Source organism: Mytilus edulis, chromosome 8, assembly GCF_963676685.1.
Source record: "Mytilus edulis chromosome 8, xbMytEdul2.2, whole genome shotgun sequence".
NCBI lineage: Eukaryota > Metazoa > Mollusca > Bivalvia > Mytilida > Mytilidae > Mytilus > Mytilus edulis.
This window is the reverse complement of record NC_092351.1, coordinates 27,418,004-27,442,050: the sequence shown is the minus strand read 5'-3', so window position 1 is coordinate 27,442,050 and position 24,047 is coordinate 27,418,004. Positions and strand designations below refer to the sequence as shown.

At 30.6% G+C, this 24,047-nt stretch overlaps 1 protein-coding gene and 1 long non-coding RNA gene across 9 annotated transcripts in view; one reads left to right on the top strand and one right to left on the bottom strand.

Annotated features, from left to right (window-relative positions):
- LOC139485241 (rho GTPase-activating protein 7-like) overlaps positions 1–24,047 on the bottom strand; it is a 139,126-nt gene that overhangs the window by 39,358 nt on the left and 75,721 nt on the right. For all 8 annotated transcript variants that reach the window (XM_071269532.1, XM_071269533.1, XM_071269535.1 and 5 more), the window contains one exon: positions 8,972–8,996. In XM_071269532.1, the coding sequence (XP_071125633.1) occupies positions 8,972–8,996 (25 nt within the window). The remainder of the gene's footprint in view (positions 1–8,971; positions 8,997–24,047) is intronic.
- On the top strand, positions 6,618–8,089 carry LOC139485246 (uncharacterized). The gene is made up of 2 exons (XR_011655282.1): positions 6,618–6,728; positions 8,046–8,089. It is a non-coding gene; the product is annotated as an uncharacterized lncRNA (long non-coding RNA).

Here is a 24,047-nt window from a genome sequence, read left to right as displayed (position 1 = left end):
TTACTATAACATGCAAGCTTACAGTGACATGAGCTGACCAATATTTTCCAGAAAATAGCATTTAGTTTTTATACACAGTTCAAATGTTTATCTTTCATGGTTCTTTTGGTGTTTTTTATAAAGCTACCCCATATTCCCTTGTTCAGCTTCTTACACCATTGCAGTCTTGTTTTATATACCATTGTATTCAGGAGACAATAGGAGAACCCCAAGGGTGACTGGGGTATAGAAATATGGTCACTTGGTCTTCTCCCGACCGGCAGTAAAACGCTTGCCGAAGTGGGGCGTCCGTTTGGCTGTGTGGGATGTATCAAGTTCGCAGTCACGTCCGTCAGAAGGGGACGTTAAATCTGATGCCTCGTGTAAAGAGAGTGCCACGCTCTTTGCACGTTAAGAACCCTTGCAACAACTCTATGAGGGGTCCGTAGGTGGCCTGTTGTAAGGTAAAATTTCTGTCCCTATCCAATATACCCTCATTTTCCAGTGGCAGTCCAAATTTCCCCGACCATCATCCTAGATGGCCTCTATTACAACAACCTACCTATTGTATTTATTGTGAACTTGTTCTCGTCCTGAATATGCATGAAATATTTGCCACTGGACGTTAAGCAACCAACAATCAATCAATTCAGGAGACATAAAAAAGTCCTGTAAAATTGTACAAGCATTCCTGTGTTATGTTAAGAATAACTGTATCATTTCACTTTGTGTCCTTTTCAGTACAAGAAATAAGTGGGCGTAAAAAGTTTGAACTAATGTCCACAACTAGTCCCATTTACCATGTTTAGACAAAGACAATGTCCATTCAATTTTCTGGACATGATGTTATCTATCCTCAGTCAATTAAACTCATCATTTACAGAAAAGAAAAAAAATAGTGATTATCCGTCATGTCCAGACTTGGAAATAAATACTGTTTATTTTTGCCTGTAGCCCATAGGTCTAATGGAATATGTCCAAACCACATGTTAACAAGTGTGTGTTATAAATTGTACCCCTGACAAGATATAATATGACAAAAAGAGGATAAGAAATTGCCCTATAATTAAATCCTTTTATTATAAAGATTATGATTCAGATATAGAAAGTGAAGTCAATGCCTTAAGTACTCTAAATTAATGACGATGTGGAGAAAAAAACTTTGAAACCTGTATTTATTTATTAGTTCACTGGGATGAACTGGTTTTAAACAACAATTTCCGTGACCATGACCATGGGTCAATTTCCACATTTTAACATAGCTGTCAGAAGTTAACCTTTTAATGACTGTAAATTAATCTATTTGTTCACCATTTTAGAGTAGAGGGCCACTGACTTGCTTTTTCCACATAGAAGGGCACTCATTTTTTTTTTATGTTTATTAAGTGAGACAGAATGAACCAAATTTTAAAGGAGACTAGAAAATAATCTCGATAATCAATATTAAGCCTTTTTTTTTTTAAATTTCAAGCTCTTTCGTTCTCCCCATACTTTTCATCTTAAAAAAAAACAGTTTATGAGATTACATTCTAAAAAAATAACAAGGTGTTAATATTTTCTATTCACATACATCTTGCTTATATCAATAAAAAATAAGTTATACCTGACAAGAAGACCATCAATTTAAGATAGTGGGCAAAAAATAGAAACTAAATTGTAATTAATCACCATATTTATCTATCATGTAATAAACAAACCATTATTTTCATGTTACAGATCATTAAAGGTCATCAGTTCAGCGATCAAAAATCATAAAATATTGACATATTACACAAGAAATGATGTATTCCCCATAACCTGTCAAACATCTTATTATCAGGACATCTCAGGTGTGAGATAGAGTTATTGCCCTTGGCATAAGGAAAAAATGTCAAAAAGACCAAGATGATAATGCAAAATATTAAAATGAAAATTATATATTGCAATGGCTAAAAAATGTGGTCAGTAGGTTAATGATAATAGGATCTTCTGACATGCATGGATCTTTCTGTTTCTATTTAAAAATAACTGACACTGATTAATGAAGTCCAGCAACAATATTTATTACCAGATTGTGCCTAAAATGAAAGAAATAACTCATCATGTTTCTAAATGAATGTTAAAAAGTATGTTTTAGTAAATATCACTAAGATTTTCATCACTTCATGCAGTTTTGACAATAAAAAGGGAGATAACTCAAACTGAAATCAAAGCAAAAGATGCTGGAAAACAAATTTTAAAAAATCAACAATTGGGAGAAATACAAATTTTAATTTTTCATACATTCAATTGGTTTTGGTTTGAAGGAGTACTATGAAGTCATTAAAAAATATATATTCCCATTCCCTTTAACCTGAATATTGAAAATGTGAACCATATATAAGTCTGAAACAACTGCATATGATCTTATTTTGTGTACATATTTCATACAAACACATATAAAATATTCTCCATTCTTAACCAAGTTGAGTTGTAAGTATAGCTTTGAATAAAACCCCACCCTAAACAAAAATCAACAAACCCTTCAAAGTATTTTAAAATGAGACTCTATGGACCTTTTTTGTCGTTTAAACTACAAACAAACTTTTACCACAATTGTTTGATAAAAAGAATTTATTTGTTTGTTCGACACGTCAAATATCTGTCGCCACACTATTGTTTTATAAACCCTCCATATAGTTTGCTAAAGGTCCACTTGATTTGTGTTTTTGGGTCAAGAACACTTGAAGTTGAGTGGATAATTACCGCTTAAATATACATTAAAGGCAGAAAATTTGGCAGCATCTCTACCAAAACAAATTTATGGAGTATTTTTACAGTTCTTTAGTAAATAAAGTTTTATTTTATCAGCTAACCAGTGAAGATTTACACCACTTAGACAAAGAAAATTTCCCCTGTCACGTTCCACATGCTGTACCATAAAGCATATTTAGCATTTTATAGCATGGAAATTTACAAGGAGAGGTCACCAGAATTAAAACAAGGCTTCACTCAGCTCCTTGATTAAAAAATGACCTCTAAGTTAAAATATTTACATTTAAAACATTATTCAGCAGTTTTGGGAATATATATGACTAGGGCAAAAATCATTTAATGTACTTTTAACGATCTTTAAGCATATAAATAAATTTTACCAAAACAAAGTTAATAGGAACATGAGTAATATGAAATCTAAACTGCAGATCAAAATGAAAGTAGCTTGACTAAATATGATAAAGCTGCATAGAAAAAAACATTTACCTGAAATACTTTGGTGTTTATTCCACAAAATAGTCCGTAATTTAAACATATGCATAAACCCTTCACTACAAGCCTTACATACATGTACAACAAAAAAGAAACAAGCCCCAAAGACAATGAACAGTTATTTCATAAAACCATTACTGTTATGATTTACCCCCACACCTACCTGTAGTTTTAATTACAGGTGAACTTTTGCCGACACAGTTTATTAATTACAAAGGTGACAGTACATGTCAGCTACCAACTGACCACCATAAATCGTTAGTAGATTATATAGCCTGTGATAATATGTTACATGAGCAGGTACCTACCACTACATGGTCGAACTATATGGTATATTAATGCTTCATTAACTTTTCAATTTTATAAAAATATTTATTTAAACCTCTGGGGAGAAGGAGGAAGTTAAATGGACACAATTAAACTTTAATAACAGTTGATCACAAATAAGACTGTTGCATTACATTACAGTGTTGTGCAAAAACTGTAAATTCAAAAATTATGGCGATGTTTATATTAACATGAAAAATGCAACAGTATCAGGTTCGCAATTCATATTTTCATTATGGATTTTCCTTCATTAATATTTTGTTATTGCATTACATTAATTGGATTTCACATTCTGGAAGGGATCAAGGATTTTTAATAATAAATTACGCCCAAAATTTCTGAATGTCATGTCTTAACTTTTAAAATCAAACAAACCCTAAAAGACCTATGAAAATGTAAGGAAAGTCATTTCACAGAAAAAACAAAATTCTCCAAATGTCTAGAATGGTATTTATATAAATATTTCTTTTCAAGAAGGAACATGTGGCGCAGCACAATTGATACTTTTTAGCAGTCATTATCAACAAACACGTGGTTGCACAATATGCTAATTTTTTCAGCAGACTATACAATAGTTTGCATGGCACAGGCTTTCATATAAATAAGAAAAACGTTAGGTCTAACATTGCAGAAAGGATAAATGCCTCTATATCTACAAATACGGAATATTGGACAATATCAAACAAAACTGAAGAGAAAAAAAAAAGAAAGATTTATCATATAATAGTCTCTTTTGAAACACTGAACTATGTTTTGATTTAGCAACTCCTACTTAAAATTATTGAAAGCCCTTTGAAATACAAGCAATGTTTTACAGTTAAATGTGTCTACCTCTTTAAGAAATAGACATAAACCTCAAACATTCCAGCAGAATTCTAAGTACCAAAATGTTCATTTACGTAAGATGCTGCAGAATTATGTAATTATGTAGTTAAATATCCTAAATCACAGAACATTTTAGAAACCAGCATATTAAATCGCTGTTAGTCTTTGATTAAACATCACTTTCTGTAGACTCAATTAATACATCAAAGGACAGATAATTTGGCACCTTTCTAAAGAAATACTATAAATCTTGACAAAATTCAATTAAGTATTAGATAGATCATTACCTCTATTCGAATAAACTTCAATTAATTCAAAACATATGTTATAGTACTTGAATTCATTACTCATCTAGCTTCCCTTTTCCAAAAATTAAAAACTTTCACTTTATATTGTCCAATTCATCACTTACATACATGTAATGATGATATCTACAAATAATATCCACAAAAAACATTTTTTTGTTCTGTCACTTAATTATTACGCAATCCTGGTATTTTCAAAAAGATAAGCTGATTTATAGATATCTGACTAATTCTTTAATCCAGAAAAGAGATATGTAATCTTAATTAGGCTTATTGTTGTTTATCTAGGGGAGATAACTCATATTAAGTTACACCATAATATCTAACAGTAACAGATATTTATGAACCTCATTTAGATAGTAGTCATAAAGAAAGATACAAAATTCTCCATATTTTCTCATTATTTTGACAACTTTATAATGTTTACATTTACCAGTTTATAGGTTAGAGAGAGTTCCTTCAAAAATAAGTGTTGGCAGTCTTTAAAAGTGATAAATTTATGAGAAAGCACATTTTTTTATCCTTATTCTGTGTATTTTGCTATCTATTGACAGTAAATTTTAAATTGTATGCAAACATTTTTTTTTTATGTTTCATATCATCTCCATGTGTTCAAAATGTCACAAATATTTTTCAAGCATTTTTTTAAAGGGGCATTTTCAATGACAACAGAGTTCCTTAATATTAATATATAAATATTTTTTTCTTTTTGTTGTTCAATTTTTACAATTTATGCAAGTACTATTTGCTACTGATTATTATGCAATCAAACTTTAAATCCTTATAATCAGCTTTTCTATACATTTAAAGAATAAAAAAATTTGGGAAAAATAATGTTCTTATAAATACCTGCTTGTTTCTTATCTCTTGCTTCTTCAAGTGCAAAATATCTAATTCCTCTTAGTTTTTCACTAAAACTTCGGATCAATTCGTAACGAGCCATTAGAAACAAATGAAATGAAAACTTTTATGACACGAATAATCCAATTATTTCCATGTCTTCCAACACTGCTTCTTTTTAAGTTTAAATTTCACATAACATAGTTCACCATGTGAAAAAAAAAGGTTTCACTTAATTAATAGAAAAATTCAAATGCTATATTTGTTTCCCCTTTCCATACATATAACACAATTAACTAAACTGACACTATACTAAAACATTTCAGTACTCAGAATAATAATTTTCAAGTTCAACATCTGCACAAATTTTTCTGATTCCAAAAATATATTCCAGAATAAACACAGCATCACTGAGAGCTCTTAAACCATGTTAACAAACTTAATTACAAGTATCCTTCCGAATGAGTTGTTCAGTTTAAACGCTGACAACACTAGGTGACCAGTTGAACAAGGACCCCCGTTGTAAATCGGATGAAATGAGACAGCAGATTGTGATGGTCATTATGGAGAGGTGACGTAGGTTTTGTATTTACTCTTCACTATCACTAGCAATACTATCGTTAAATTGAATGACACCGGCACATGAAAGTTGTTAGAAGTCTATCAATGGTAGCTTATTATATCTGAACATTATAAATTTCTGGACAATTGCTGGAAGGTTTCCTAAATGTTATCTTAACGATAAGTTTGAACCCACTCTCAGTAAAGGCTCCCTCTTATCATACTTTTCTAGCAATAGGTTTTGAACAGGTTTATAACAAGGTGTGATTGTAGCCATGCACAGATTATATTTATATAATGAGATGTAACATCACCGAGCTAATTGCTTGTAAAACATAGTATGGGAGGTGGTATTTTAACAAATGGGGAGGAGCTGCAATTTACATATAAAAATATGCAATTTTAGTAATTAAAAAATATTCTAGGTGCCAGGAATCTTTAGGCTTATGACAATGGGTTATGTGTTCAAGTTAAAGATTAACCAAAGTCTATGAAAAAAGATTTTGTTATGTTATGATCATTTTATCCAACAACTGTATCTTTTCACTGGAGAACTGTATTAGAAGTTTGATAAACATTGTGTGATATCAGTTGACCTAATGCCCTCATTATAACATGCATGTAATTGGACAGAAAACACCTTTTAAAGGATTCCCCAAAAAGAAGGTTAGATTTTCATTGTTTTACATAACTGATTTCACCTATAGAAGTAAGAGAGACAACTCACTTACAAACCTCATCATGCTTCTCTGTATGAGATTGAAACAATGATCAAATGCAGTGACAGAACCAGCTTTATCATAATGGGAAAGGAGGGAGTATTATCTGGAGGGCTTTCAACAAAAATAATTTATTTTTTATATAGATTAGACAGTTCGTTTTCTCTTTTGAATGGTTTTACAATAGTAATTTTTGGGGCCCTTTATAGCTTGCTGTTCAGTGTGAGCCAAGGCTCCATGATAAAGACAGTAGACCTGTCCCAAAATTTCTGTTCAAAATCAAAACACTGTTCCTGTATATGTATGCATATGAAGTATTTATCTACAAAATGTTTAGCAAAAAATCAATTAGATATAGTAAATCAATTTTCTATGGGAAATTCCAAAAAAATAATCAAAAGTTCATCTTGTTATCCTATGTACACATTTAAATATCTTTTAGCAACAAATTTTCCCATATGTTATAAGTCTATCATATTTGCAATGGAATTCAAATTAGTCTAATCAAAAAATAAAATAAGAGGTGCACAGTACATATGGTAGGGCAGAATATCTGTCAAGAATGTGCCATTTTCAATTTAAAGAGTCAGGAAATGGGTAAAAACAAAGATCTGTATTGTTTGAGTGATGACATTATGGCATCTGTAGATAACACATGCAAGATTGAATTTCTGACTTCGTATTAAATGGCGCTCATTGGTGAATAAACATATCAACAAAGTTTTTTTTTATATCAAACAATATCACAATATAAATGATGCACATTATAATACACTGCTTAATTCAATTAATTCATGATCTTGCATGCCAGCTAGAAAAATATCCAAGGTGTAATGATGCAAGAACACCATCTAAGGTAAATAACTCTGAAACAATAGAAGGTCATGTGATTTACAACTTATTGGTCAAACAAATATGAATAGGATCATTTCTTATTTATGGGTTTAAAAACCACACCTTGAATCAATATCAGTTAATATCTTGGAAATTATATACATTTATCAATATATAGATCATTTTAGTGTTTAAAATCAACAAGCAAATAACAACAGGAATTCAAATTAAATCAACACTGACAATAAGGAAATACTTTGTTTGTAACACAAGAATTTAACTGACTGGAAACATTAAAAGGGTGCTACAATTAGATACAGGTTTCATTAAAAACTATTTATTTTTGTCCATGTTTTTGTTTTATTTGGCATTTTTATGATATATATCTTACAGAAACTTTATAAGTTTGCTGTCTGTTTTCTCTTTACAGTCAATATTGTCAAATAATGTTGTGCAATCAGAAGATTATGAAACCAAAGTGTTCCATGATGAATCTACATTTATCCTTGACTTTTGTCGTTGAGAGGTTGAGTGTTCCAGATGAGAGTAATCCAGGAAAGTGCTTTGGACTTATAGACTCAGTATAAAAATTCTATTTGCAGAAACGTTGGAGACGATTTATCAGGTATTGCCAGAACACACAACAAAATAAGGACAACAACGGAATGTGTTTCTTTCGGGATGAGATGTGAACCTATTAATACCAGCTATCCACTGTACTTAAATGGTTTACATTAAAATCGTCCAGTAAACTAAGTGACATTACAAATGAATCACCGTGTTTACCAACTGTCCAAAATATCTATGTTTATCAACTAAGAACAAGTCCTTTATTTATTTACACTTCCAAGTTTGTCATCATAAATTAGTCCTTTATTTACATACACAAGTATAAAAAGTCAATTAAAGCTAAGAAAAAACACATCTTCAAAGATCCTCAAATCTCATAAAAACACTAAACACTTGTTGGATATAAAACAAAGAGATTTACATGCAATTAAGATATGTACATGTAAGTACTATACCAAGGACAGACTGTAATCTTGATGTCTGAAGCAGTAGGGTATATGTATGTTATGCTGTTTCAGACACGTATCCATTTGCAGTATCTCACTGAATAGATGTAACTTTTTTATTTGTTACTTTATTTTTAAGAGCTTTTAAAATATTTCAGGAAATAATAAATTAAAACATGTGTTGTTTTTGTTTTTGACAAGTTTCCTTTTTTTTTAATAATTATCTCCCTTATTTTATGTTATTTACATTTCTAGGATACCCCCTTCTTTTTGACTGAGTTTGAGTTATGGATGTTTATGCTTATTGAATACATGGTACATGTGTATAAATAATACATACCAACTTCTTTGGCTGGTTTCAGCTTCTAAAATGAAATAAAAAACACTGAATAAGACATGACAGTTATAATGTTGCACAACATAGCATTAAGTACATGCCACAATAGAGTGGCATAACCAGATGTTTCTGATGTCAGTTATAATGTTGCACAACATAGCATTAAGTACATGCCACAATAGAGTGGCATAACCAGATGTTTCTGATGTCAGTTATAATGTTGCACAACATAGCATTAAGTACATGCCACAATAGAGTGGCATAACCAGATGTTTCGGATGTCAGTTATAATGTTGCACAACATAGCATTAAGTACATGCCACAATAGAGTGGCATAACCAGATGTTTCGGATGTCAGTTATAATGTTGCACAACATAGCATTAAGTACATGCCACAATAGAGTGGCATAACCAGATGTTTCGGATGTCAGTTATAATATTGCACAAGATAGCATTAAGTACATGCCACAATAGAGTGGCATAACCAGATGTTTCGGATGTCAGTTATAATGTTGCACAACATAGCATTAAGTACATGCCACAATAGAGTGGCATAACCAGATGTTTCGGATGTCAGTTATAATATTGCACAACATAGCATTAGGTACATGCCACAATAGAGTGGCATAACCTGAGGTTTCGGATGTCAGTTATAATGTTGCACAACATAGCATTAAGTACATACCACAATAGAGTGGCATAACCAGATGTTTCGGATGTCAGTTATAATGTTGCACAACATAGCATTAAGTACATGCCACAATAGAGTGGCATAACCTGAGGTTTCGGATGTCAGTTATAATGTTGCACAACATAGCATTAAGTACATGCCACAATAGAGTGGCATAACCAGATGTTTCGGATGTCAGTTATAATGTTGCACAACATAGCATTAAGTACATGCCACAATAGAGTGGCATAACCAGATGTTTCGGATGTCAGTTATAATGTTGCACAACATAGCATTAAGTACATGCCACAATAGAGTGGCATAACCAGATGTTTCGGATGTCAGTTATAATATTGCACAAGATAGCATTAAGTACATGCCACAATAGAGTGGCATAACCAGATGTTTCGGATGTCAGTTATAATGTTGCACAACATAGCATTAAGTACATGCCACAATAGAGTGGCATAACCAGATGTTTCAGATGTCAGTTATAATATTGCACAATATAGCATCAAGTACATGCCACAAAAGAATGGCATAACCTGAGGTTGGGGCGGTGAACTAGGTATGCATATATAAACTAGTTACTCAGTCCTTGTCTGCTCCAAAAGATCCTTAAAAATGGCAAAATGTTACAAGTCATCACTGCCGACTAAATATGAAATCATTCAAGTATAGAAGTATAATAAATAAATAGTGAAGAACAGTTTTAAGTTAATTTGAAGATTTTGAAGTATCTGATAAAGTCAAAAAGTGCACAAGTGTAACAACTCATAACTGTTAAGTTCATCTGTTGCTAATCAAAGATGATGTCATTCATTTCTGCTCAGTAAAGTTTCTGAGAAAAATGTGACGAATCTATGTTAGACAAAAGAATAGACAGACAAAATTATTGCAATAAAGCTCCTACTCTAAGAATGGGGTATACTTTTGTTCTTGGTAAATGGCATAAGGTCTGGTCTGACTTTGTCATATTGTCACATACAAATATCATTGTTAACTTTGAACATAGATGTATAAACCCCTATACATCCAAGCTTTGAACAAGCAAAACCGCAATTGATAAATTTAAAATAAACAATCATTTATAAATCAACTTAGAATTAAAGAAAGGATGTTAAGAATTTCAAGAACTCTTGTTTGAAATAACCATTATGTAATATTTGTTTAAAATGTGTTGTACAACCCTGAAATGTTTAAATTTGCAGCGTATGTAAACTTGCAGCTTTCAACTGACTTTTACTTGTGATTAAAAGTAAGATAAAAGTCAAACTTGTTTTTGAAAAGAAAGTTTAGTACTATTTACACTTAGAACTAATGCAAATTTGGATGATAAATAAGCTTTTCACACTTGATCTTCATAAATCTACAAATACCACAGCAATTCTAACACTTCAAGGTAAAATACTTTTGAGATATATCAATATAAAAGAACTCAAAACACAGAATGCATATGAAAACATGACTAACATTACAAGAAGTTTTCATTTTACAAAATATTTCAGACTTTTCATGTTTAAAGAAAGTTTTGTGGATCTATACTTAAAGATGTTAAAGTTTGGTTATCAATATTTCTCCCTCCAAAATGTTGTCTGTTGAACAGATCATTCCCTCAACTTTTTCTACAAAACTACAGGGCTCAACTATTGCATTTAAAATTCAGTCTTTATACACAGAAAACAATTAAAGTAACTTCAACAGCTTTCTTGGTAACATTTTTCACTTGCAAGAATAAATCATAGTTATATTGAGATTGTTAGTTTGTTCATGCCTTCTTTAGAAGTCTGTCTAAATCTATATATCTTCAACAATTAAACAGTTATCAAAACAATTTGTTGGTCTCCATTAGAATTGCCTCCAAACTCAAGTTTAAAACATTGTGAATAAATCTAATAGAGATTATCAATGATCTTTAATGAATCTACTCCCCCATTGTCAATAAACTTTTTCTGTACTGATTCACCGAAATTTTATCAAACTTTATTTATAAAATCTCTTAATTGAATTATTTGCTTGGTTTGTGAAGAAAAATGTCTTGGAACATTCTGAAACTTCAAACTGTTGTACAAGTTTGTCTATTCTGATGATATCGAAGGGTGGAAAAACTTTGGTATATTTAAACAATCCTTTTTTCGTGTCCTAATCTGCCAATCAGTAAGGTGACATAATGCATTTACTTTCCATGAAAACATTCGTAACCTATCACTTAATCTGCGATCACATTATTGTCAAACAATCTTACAAATACATTTTAGTTACCCATGCATTTGCACATTCAGCAATTTTAATGAAAATGCTTTTAAGAATGAACACTCCAATAATCAAAGAAGTTGTATTCATTCATAAGAATATGTTATTTCAGTGTCTTTAAAACTTCAAAACGTAAAAGACCACTTTAGTTGTAAACTGTAATTGAATGTTGAAAAAAGTTTTTCCACTACAGGGTGTTTCCCCTTTGCTATTTATATATACTTGTCAAAAGAGCATTAATATTGGGAAAACAAAATGAAACAAAAGTCCTTTTTTGTATTTGAATTTTTGTATTTTCTATATCATGCATGTAACTATAGCAAATAATGTATTTGTACTTTAAAACTTTTTTCTTTTTTTCTTTTTTTGCAATTTCTATAACAGAGAATGATTAAGCAAAAAAACTTTAAAATGTGACCTTTTGTCCATGTTCTACTCAAGTTTGGATCAAAATTTCATTCTCTCTAACTTTTCAACTATTTGCTATATTGATATTTTGTATTGGTAAGGCGGAGTTGTATCTGAATATCTCTGCATGACTTTTCGTCAAGTACTAAATTAAGAAGCTAGATATTTGATTTGCTAAAGGAATTTCAGGCTAGTTTTATCTGTTTTGTAAAGATCTCATGTATGAGGTACAGTTTTAAAGGCAAATTAGGTTTATTATCTTAAAATAGAATGTTATATTGCTATAATGATTATATCAATTCAAAAGTTCAATGTCATTAATCTATAATTCAAATCAACAAGATGAATGCTTGTAATAATGAGATGACATAATGTTCTGATGTTTTCTTTTAAAACTAATACATTATAACTTTTGTCCGTTAAAATTAGGGTCATCTCCAAAGCTTGAAGAAAGGCTACATGGCGATGAAAAATTTAAAAACAAAAAAGTTAAAGAGAGAAACAGTAAAAAACTCACTCTGTATTTACTGACTTACTTTAAGTGAAGGTTTATCCATCATACTCTATACAAACAACTCAGGTCTAAAACAAGCAACATTCCTTACGAGTACTAAACATAAAATACCTCCTAAGGTCTCCAATATGGTCTAAATGTGCCAATGGGATATAAAACAATGCGGATATAGAATTTTTGATACCACCTTAGACTACACCCCCTCAGAATAAAGACAGTACTTACAACCCAAGGTTACCACCCTGCAAGGTTAATGTCTGCCAATTCTTATTGACCTATTACCCTGTTTTGTATTATGAAAAGGAGACACCATATAAGGTTTCAAAACAGTACCAAATATTGAAAGTATGTCAGACTGTAATGAACCATAGAAGATTTATACAGGATTATTATTTAGAGCTGTCATATTGGGTATAAATCTTTACACACCTGGTAAAACACTAGTAAAAGAACTCTACAAATTAGATTACAATTATTAGCAGCCGACTTTGCTGCTCGGTCAAATTCCACAAGATCATACAATACCAACTTACATACCAAAAATTCGAATATTGAAGATTCATTGTTATTCATGGGGTCCCAATTTCGTTGATTTTGTGGTTAAAGTTAGATCAATTAAAATATTCAACCATGTATACATTTTCTATGAGGTTGTATGCATTTGACTAATGTCCAAATCTACGAAATGAAATATCCACGACAGGAAAACACATTTTACTTCAAAGAAAATTGAAAGCTACAAAAACATAAAATTCCACAGTTACTAAGAAAATTTACATCATGAGTAAAACGCAATTTGATTTCAGGTCTACACTAGATTTCTTCTCCCCTGTAGATATGGTGTAAAAGAAAAATCTTTAAAACTACATCACAGGAATAAAGTGAGCAAACACATCAACCAGAAGTGAATTAATTCACACCATCAAAGAGAGTTAAATCCCTTTATAAACCTAGCACTGCATGCACAATTCATGTCAAGTGTCAACCAAAAATTTGGTTTTTAAATAAGGAAGCTGATTTTGCAGGTGTGAAAATCAATATAGACAACAATTATATTGTTCCTAAAAGATCTAAAGACTTGATAATAATAGAGTGATTGACAGATACAAAGGTTTTTATATAAGTAATATTTACAGGTTAAAGACATACTTAACCACAGCCTAGGTACTTGCATTGTTAGTTTGACATTATCAGAAGTTTGAGTACAAAGTTTATTGGTACAAAAGGAAGGGTGGATAATAGACTATTTTCCAGTATCAGAAAAAAACAAAGTAAAACTTTTTATAAAAGGTATATATAAAGATCTATTAAAGAACAGAAACAGAAAACAAACCATAGAACAAGATTTAAATGCAGGCGTGAATTGAAGAGTTTCTATAAAATTAGCACTGATGCATTATTAATGTCATTGTTCGTTCTAAGATTAAATTCTAAAGATCAATTTGTATGCAGTAAGATATGTGAAATAAGTGCAAGCCTTGGATAAAAAAAAGGTGCAGATACACAAGAAACGTAATTTTAACCGTTTCATTTAAAATTGCAATCCTTTCACAATGTATTGAAAATTTTTGATTAGGGAAAAGATGTGGCCCTCATCGGCCATACACTTAAATGACACAGCAACAGCATATATGACAAAAATGACCAAAAGACATCTAGAGGGCTAATTTTAAGTAAGAGTTCTTAGGTATTCAGATAGAGACACTCTTTAACTCAAACTCTGAGCAAATGAGTCTGATTCCAGGTATGCAAGAACCAGGTAAGCTGTGGGTAACGTTTATAAACAATTCAAGCAATTTGACACAAAGCCAAACATATGTGACTGTAACCTTCATGGTCTTACCAGAATTACAGAAAATTTAAGAACATTACGATATGTATTTACTCCCCTAATTCTACTTAAAACAGATTTCATGCTAAATTTCATCAAAATATTTACCCTTTGTTATATTACTCAATATAAATTTGATCAAATTCAATTCAAATATTTTAAGGAATTAACTCTTAATTCAATACAAAAATATTTATTTGTGAGTATAAAAAGGTTAAATCTATTATCTAAAATGATTAACAATTTACCAAACATGTACATGATATTATGCAGCGAATTTGTGTAACATGCCGATTTCCATTCAATGAAAACAGTTTTTTCTTGGTCCGTGTAACTTCCAAATTAAAAATTGCTAATAGCACAATAAATCTGCAATCAGTAGGTGTATTTCCCCATGACCAAACTGAACTTTAATCTTTGTCAAATCCCAAATAAGCCTCTTACTGCACTAAGTGTTTATTTTGCTTTCACATTTTTCTGCTGAAGGTCAAAATATCTCTAAAATTAGTCCTCCGCCATTAAAAATTTAGGGCCATGAAGCCTACTTAGACTCCCATATATCACTGGCAGATCCAGGGGGGGGGGGGGGGGGGGGCTTGGGGCCCGGACCCCCCCTTTTGTGGGAAAAATTATGTTGATTATAAGGGAATCATTGAAGCATGACTGGAGTGGGCCCCCCTTAGGAAAAGTTCTGGATCTGACACTGTACTATAGAAAAAATACAATGACAGTGTTTTACAATTTTCATGTCACAATTTGTGTCAAACACTGTTGATTTTGTCACATGGAGAAAGTTTAGGGCTTTGCGACAAAAAAGACAAATATTTGAATTTCTGATGGAAAACATATGCATTTAAATAACTTAATCCTAAAACAATTTTTGTATATCTGGTATAATCGGTAGTTTTAGTCACTTGACGTTGATAAAACTTCGTAGGAGGTATAAACGCTGTCATTTTCATCTTAACTTAGTCTTTGTGACTATCATAGTGCAAGCATAAGAGAGTCAAGTAATATATAAGCAAACTTTATTGTGAAAATCAAACATTGAAATCATGAAATGTTAGCGATCATAAAGATAAAACCTATACAAGTGATCTAATTTTGTTTAAATTTTGTATTAATGTTTTGTACAAAGTGGTTTTTGGTATATAAAATTTTGAAAATAAAACTGTTGAAAGTTAATCCTCAATAAACTGTGTTTTGCAAAGTAGGGTTGGAGATTGGATATAAAACGATAATTTAAGATTTTCTAAGTTGGAATCTGATTAAAGAAATACAGCAAGAACAGATAACTCTTAATTATGAATGCATTTTAATGCTGACTTTTGTATTATGTATAAGGACAAGTGTCCATTTGTTTTCACATACAGTACAAACTAAGGAGAATGTTTAACCACACTTTAATTTTCATTTGAAGTTTGTACTTTATTAATATCACTTTTAGATGCAATCTCATTTCCTAATTTGAATGAAATAAGAACAAGTTTATCAATGAAAATTTTAACCAATTAACTATACTAAAATTTTAACCTTTTTGGAATTCCAAAGTGTACAAAAATGAAGTCATTGTTCGATACGAAATTAGTCTTGCAATACTTTAAGATTATTTCATAGATCTTAAAAGTTTAATGCAAAGTTCAATGAAAAAGCATTCTGTGTATAAAATCAGATTATAAATATTTTATTTTGAAAGCTATATTTAAATGACATTTGTTTAAGCAGGTTTACTGCAGATTTGTGAATATTAAGCTTACATTACAATATAAAACTTTTGACATCTTAAAGAGTTCAACATTTTAAAGGACATTCTACTTTATGCACATGTTTTGAGACTATTTTTTTGCTCTGAACTGTTGATTTTGTATAAGAATGTTCATGCAAACAAAGATTTCTATTTGGTATTCATTTTCAATGTTCTCAAATACCAACCCAGCTTAATCTTTTATACTGTACCAAGTGAATCCACCTTACAATTCTAAGACCAATATTGACATAGTGTTTAAAGCAAATATGTTTTTCTGTGCTGGAATGTATCCGAACATGACTTTATATATATATACAAAAGGTTTATAACTTCTTGTTTTGAAAAATAATGACAAAAATATTAATAACGATTGGAAACATGTCAATAAAATGAAAGAGAACGTACGTCAATGTTTCTGACTCTGGTAAACAGACAAGTATCGGCAGATCTTTTTATAATTTTAACATTCCAGAAATAGTTAAAACTAGTCAGCCACCTATTGTTGAAGAGATCTATGTTATAAACATTAAACAAAAGCTGCAGAAAAAGAATACAGGCAAATGAAAAGAGAAATAAAGGAGGCTGAACTTTAAGGTGAAAAATAAGTCAGCAATAAATAAAGAAAATTCTAACAATCTAGAATGTCAACAAGTCCTCAAAATTCCCTTCAAATCAAAATGAAAGCAATTTATTGCCAACAGCTTTGCATATGCCTAATTTCTAAATTACATTATTACAGCTGAGGACCATATCAAATCAAAATGGCAAATATTAGATATATTTCTAACCAAAACTGGTTAGAAAAAATTATCCCAAAAAGAATCAAAATTCTTTGACTGCTTTAAATGTGAAGTTACCCTAGTATAAGTGATAAAGCTACTTTTCCCCAATTAATCAATATTTTCAGGACTATTCATCTGCCTGCAATTTCATTGAAACTGAATATATTCAAAAGTGAAACACTAAATTTGTTACATCAAATAAAGGCAACAGTACTGTTACAAAGTCATAAATTGATCAGGGTTTCAAACCAAAACAGAGGTCGAAACAGTCATCAACTGCAAGAAGAAAACAATGGAATACAAAAACACTGAAGTGCAACAAAAACAAACGCCAAAGCAGATTCTATTCAGGCCAGAAACAATTGGGAAATTATTTCCGAACCAGTTACAAGATTCTTGACTTTCGACAGGTAACAAATATATATGTGATTAAGAAAAGTTAGTTATGTTTAAGATCTTTTATCATGCTGTGATACAAAATAATTGGATCATAATAAAAGATAAGGAGATTTGTCATAAATACAAATGAGACTATTGAAATATCCATAAAGACCAATGGACAAAGTGCCATGACTTGCAATTGTGAAGTCATATTTTGACACTCTCTTAAAAAGCCAAATCTCCTGCTTTCAGAATACTCTAAGAACTGAGATTTTCTAGCTTAGAAAACTGAAGAGGTGTCAAAACTTAAAACTCCAATAAAGTTACGTAATATTATAAATAATCATTACAAATATATAAAATATTGACACATTTTAAGATCTATATATCCTCTTAAAATGTACTTCACATAGTCAATACCATAATGACAAAAAGGGATTTATTTAAAAATATTTAATCTTTGTAGTAAAACCTACGGAAATATTGTCAGTAATGTCAAAGAGGGTACCTGTTAATTTGACGATTCAAACATAGTGGGTCACATGGTTGTGAACTACAAACAACCGTCCATGACAAAACTAGGATACCTTGATCTTTCAGGACACTGTGACATTGTATCGAACCAATAGAGTGCGTCTAACGGAATTTTAATTGTATAAATATTATCAACACCTCACTTGAAGACATAAACAGTTTTGACCATTATTCAACAAAAATGTATACAACAGACGAAATTAGAACTGATTTGTTTTATATTTTCGTTGAGAGTATAAACTAGGGCAACTGGAATCTTCAGACCTTGAAACAATAAGAACAAGAAATACTGAGAGAAATTTAAGAAAAAGAAATTCAATCCATCATTTATTTTTAATGGCAATAAACTTCACATGGTTGCCCTTTACCTGTGAACTTAAATAAAATGTGAAGAGGACAGCTACATACATAATTAGAAGACATTTTATTTCAAGGTTAAAAATTCAAGGTTTAAAAACAGACAAATCTAAATGATGTCAAAGCAGCAGCTTAATTCAAAGTGTTTCCAGTCTGCACCAAAAACTTTTTCAACTACTAGTCCGAAGACCAATATTCTGACATTTTTCTTATTGGTCAAAACAATGTTTTGCAAAAACTAACTAGTTCAAATGAAATTTTACTAGTCTCTGGCATCGGATTAGTGGCTAACCACCATGTGGCTAACCACCATGCAGACTGTGTTTCACACAAATATGGTAAAGAAAATAACTGGTGGAGAGGAGTTTGAACTTCTATGCTGTAAAGATTATTAAGAAAATGCAGGAACTTTTTCAAGGTTTCCTTTGTGCTAATCTATTACCACAGAAATGTAGACTTTCAAAGAGATAAATCTTGCTAAAAATTAAACATAATTAAAGGGGAAAAAGATATAAGAAAAAAAAAATGGAACATATTCACTTTTTAGACATATCCTACATATATGTTCTATAAATACACTTTTCAGGTGCAAATTCTACCCCAATTCCTAAAATGAAGATTATAATCTGAATTGTAAATATCAAATTCCAGGTACAACCAATATGTTCCTAAACTTATTCTCAGGAAAAACCTACATTGTTCAATATAAATTCTATTTTACATTTTTAAGTATACAATAAATAAATAACATAACTTCCATCTAAAATGTGCAGAGGAAAAGTAAATTTACCTTCAAAAGACCTATCATAAACATCCATAAAAATAATCACTCCATTCCAAATAAAAAACTTTCTTCACTATCTGTCAAACCAGTTATTTTGATAGGCTTTGAACTGTTATAGCTCACCTGACATTTTCTATTATTTCCTTCTCAATGACAATATTAAAATCCTATTGTTCACTAAATTTCACAACAGTAGTCTTAATAAAATGTCATTTACTATTGAATAGTGTGACTTAATGTTCAGTGATTAAATAATGACAGATAATAGTCATCAAACTAATTTACCTGATCAATCAGGTAAGGTATGTGACAAGGTAAAAAAACAACAATAAAACTTACTTGCAACTTTTTCTTTGTTGGTGTGAAAATGAAAGACAGTGATCGGAAGACGTAACATAAATCTGTTAAACTGTCATCATCCATTTTTACGATTTGTAAACTGTTAGTTCCATACAACTCAAAAATAATGATGTCACATGGCCATGATCTGGCGCAACAAGTTCAAATTTTTGTTTCGATTTGAAAATCTAGGACAAATGACCATCACATTATTGTCCAAACACACTGACCGCCTTTCTATTTAATAACAAACAAACTACGAAAGTTTACAAGATCCTGAGATAAAATCTCTTAAAAACCAAGATAAACTAGGTAGGAAACTCTGCTTTTATCAAAGTTTTCACCTGAACGGGATTGATCCATTTAATTCAAGGGTGGCAACCCTGGGTAACAAAGCTCTTTAGTATTGATTTGGTCAAGGTGCACAAAACATTCTTGTGTTTAAATTGTTTTCTGTCTTACAAACATTTAATTGATTAGGCTCCTCTGCAATACACATCTATATGAAACAGATATTTTATTTCTAATGCATAAAATTAAACCAATTTTTCTAAAAGTAAATATAAATTTTATTCCTTTTTCTTTCCCTTTTAAAATGAAATAAGAAAGTTAAAAAAAAAATTGTACATTTGCTTTTTTTTTAATTCTCAGAATTAAAATGCCACAATAAAGTGTGACAGACTCCATAAATATGCACACCTAAGATTATGCATTATGTATTGTAAGACAGTACTTAAAGACCTGTCTTGATGAAACTACCCTGTGCTGGCAATAAATCTGCTGCAGATTTCTCTAAGTGATTTTTTTACTTCCCCTGACCAATGATGAGGATTGACTAATAAAAATGTTTTTTTTGTGTTTCTTTTTTTATATTTGTAAAAACAGTCCACAATTCAGATTGTCAACAGTTTTGCAAAGCCATTCAAAGTATGTTTACGCTGGGTTAATTTAACTTTAATCTATACAAAAACTTCTTTTTTGCATGTTGAATAACATGAGATGTAGGTATACTTTAATGAGACTTGAACCACTTGACACCAAAGACATTTAGAGGTCAACATATGGTGATCAATAGTCACCTATACAATTGGTCTAAATAAGCCACAAAAAGTTGAGAGGTAAATAAATCTAATGAACCTTTCAAAGATCTGACATCAATATCAAATTCACAAAAAATGACAGAAAACATTATATATTTGTAACAAAAGTCAACCATTGTTGAGGTTTGGAACTTAGGACTTTGTGGACCAGTTAAACTTTAAAAAAAAATTAATTAATCATACACTTGTCCTCGACCCAATTACGTCTTTGATATGTTTGAAAACTATTCTTTGTTAACTTATGAGCCCTTATAGGTAATGCAAGATATTTGTTTTTGGGAAATGAAATTTTGTTACAAGGCAACCATTCTTTGAGTGCATGTTTTACTTACTATAAAACCAGATGGAAATCAACGTTGACTTGTTAAAAGTGCATCATTTATAATGAGTCATTTTGGTATCAATTTTAATGATCTTAAATTAACATAATAATGATATTGTTTGTATGATTCAATCTACTCATCTCAGCAGCTTCTGGCCACAAATATTTACTTTTATACAAAACATAATTATCTTTTTAAAGAAAAAAACGTGATCACTTGCACTTATCTGTAACCAAATCATTAAATTACAAAGAGAATATTATCACTTTGGTTTTTATTTCAAAGCATTTTTTTGACATTGGGAAAGAGTAAATTATCACTTGATAAATGAGTATCATTCTTTGTGGTCCCCCTCCTTTATAATCTTTCAATGATGAGGAAATTGTAAATCTTTCAGTTAATATATATTTTTTTTTTAATAGTACAGGAAATTGAAAAATTAAGCTGCACTGATGTTATTTGTGAGACCGGAGAGTATGCATTTCATTATAAAATTGCTTGTCTACCTGAACTCCAACCCTGGACCTCTGTGTTACAACACAGTGTGTATACCAACTGAGCTTAATAAGTACATCCTTAGCTCAAACGTTTATGGCTGATTTAAAGTATCTACCACATTTACTAAGGGAAGGAATCCTGTCACACTTGATATACAATACATCCATTTCAACTTTTGCTTTTGATAGAAAGAAACAATATATCTGCTGTTATATTTTAAATAAAAGATCTATTTAATTTCTTATAGACTTAAACAAGTAACAATCAATTCGTATTTCATTTAGTTTTGCTGTCAGGATAGGTGGATAATCAAAGAGAAAATAAAATTAAACAAAATTCAGGAAAATTTATAAATGCTGTAAGGATATTTTTTTTTCTCAATTTTCATGAATCTTTTTTGGACCATTATTAAAAGTTAAAATGACATGGGTGTTCATACTTCTGAAAACTGACCTAGTTGACCAGTGATTAGGTATTTTTCAATACAGCAGTATATGATATTAAATTGAGTTATTTCCCCTGCATTATGTTTCTTCTAAATTTTCACTGACCAGCAGTTAAAATCTGTTCCTTAAATATCATAATGGTAATTTTATAGGCATTAGTTGTCCTTATTATCATCTATTTTCTAATCTTTTTATTTTTAAATTTGCTTCTATCAAAACATAAATTTCAAGGTGTTGTGAAAAGGACAGACAGTAGACTGAAAAAGTTGACCAATTTTGCATGAAAAGATGAATTATGTGTTTACTGTTAGGAGATATGAACCCTTTTATACTGGTTTTAATGTTATATTTCATCAAATTTACAATGTTTAGTTTTGTTCAATTAAGTTTCAATATTTTTTGTCCTACTTTAACCATGATAAATATAATTTAGCTAAATTTAAGTCTATGTATTTGTATCAGATATAAGAACGCAAGTTCTTATAATTGCAATACTCACACAGTCACATTTTCCCCATTTTTCACAACTTCACAATAATTTCCAAATTAAAAGTAGTAATCACTATGTATTGGTAAAAAAAAAAAGATAAAACAGTTATCAACACAGCCTTCAAGTTTTCCTTATTATCCACAGACTTCACAATACTTTCAAAGACATTTTTAATGAATTATTTCGTTTAATCAAAAAAAAAATTATGAATAAGTTATTAAATGTAAGAATAAACTTGCCTTTTTCCTCATTTTTGAAAAGTTTGGTCTATTCATCCAGAATTAAAACTTCCCCATAACATGCTTATTTTGATGTAACATACATCATATATCCTCATACAGCCAGTACACCTTAAGGAACAGTTTTCTATGTATTTTATTTTAGCTTGAATGTCAATTTTATTATAGAAGTCTGAAGCTAGGGGATATTATATTTTCCTTTGATCATGGTGATCATAAACTAAATACTGTAACAGGTTACCGTAGCAATACATATTTAACTTCAGGCTTAAAAAACACAAAATATAAACACTGCAAATGACATTTTGAATTATTTTTAACCCTTTCAACACTACACAAAAAAATAGAAAAATGGCTGCTGCTGCTGCATTTTTTTTTAGTACATTCATTAGAACAGTATTTTCCTTTTCAGACTGCTGTATCTTTTTTATTATATGAGATACAGAGAAAGTTATTGCATGAAAAATGCTCAGGAGAGCATGAACTGTAATGTTAGGCAATTATTTTACTGAAATTTTTATCAGGTTACCTGCGTTTTCAGGTAATTAACAGGTAAAAGGTGTAATTTATTATATTTGTGTTGAATTTTGAATAAAAAACTACTTTTAGTCTTCATTTATTTTGTTGTTTTATCTGCCATATTGTAAAGAAGACACCAGTTGCCCGATTCCATAGCGTATTGTACCATACATAACGTTTTATGTAATCGTGGCACAAATAAATAGCTCCGTCCTAAAAAAATTCAGTCAACCTCCGTTTTCCCCCCTTTTTCTACGTCTCGTAATGATCGATCAAATCATATTTCCCACACGAATTTTATGTAATAAACACATTGAGATAACAAGAAACCTTTTAACTAATCCTCGTTGTAAGTTTCGCCAAGGAAATGCTGAAATTTTTCCATATTTACAGCTTCGTTTCCGATTTCCGCCATTTGCATTTGTCAAAATATTTGTTTTTATTTTCCTTCTATTTTCCTTCTACTGCATGATTTTACTATAAAAATTGTCGGGATTTCAAGCGCAAATGAGACCTTGCATATCCTAGATTCAAACGAGGAAAAATTAGAGAGAACCCGAATGGAAACCGAATGGTTTAAGAGTCCTTATGAAAAATCCTTTTTCATCGCGGCATATGCCGCGAATAGCAGTGGCGAACGGCGTACGTCATCGCGGCATATGCCGTGTATAGCGTTGAAAGGGTTAAGTTACAAAATATATGGTTTTTATTTTAAGAGCTGAACAATATGCCAAATTAACAGTACAATTTAACTTTTAAATGCTAGTGGCAAAGTTTGATACATTTCAGTATGCAGACCAGAAAACATACATTAAATGAGTATGCTTTATAATTTCCCCTTATAGCAGGAGCATTGGATAAATT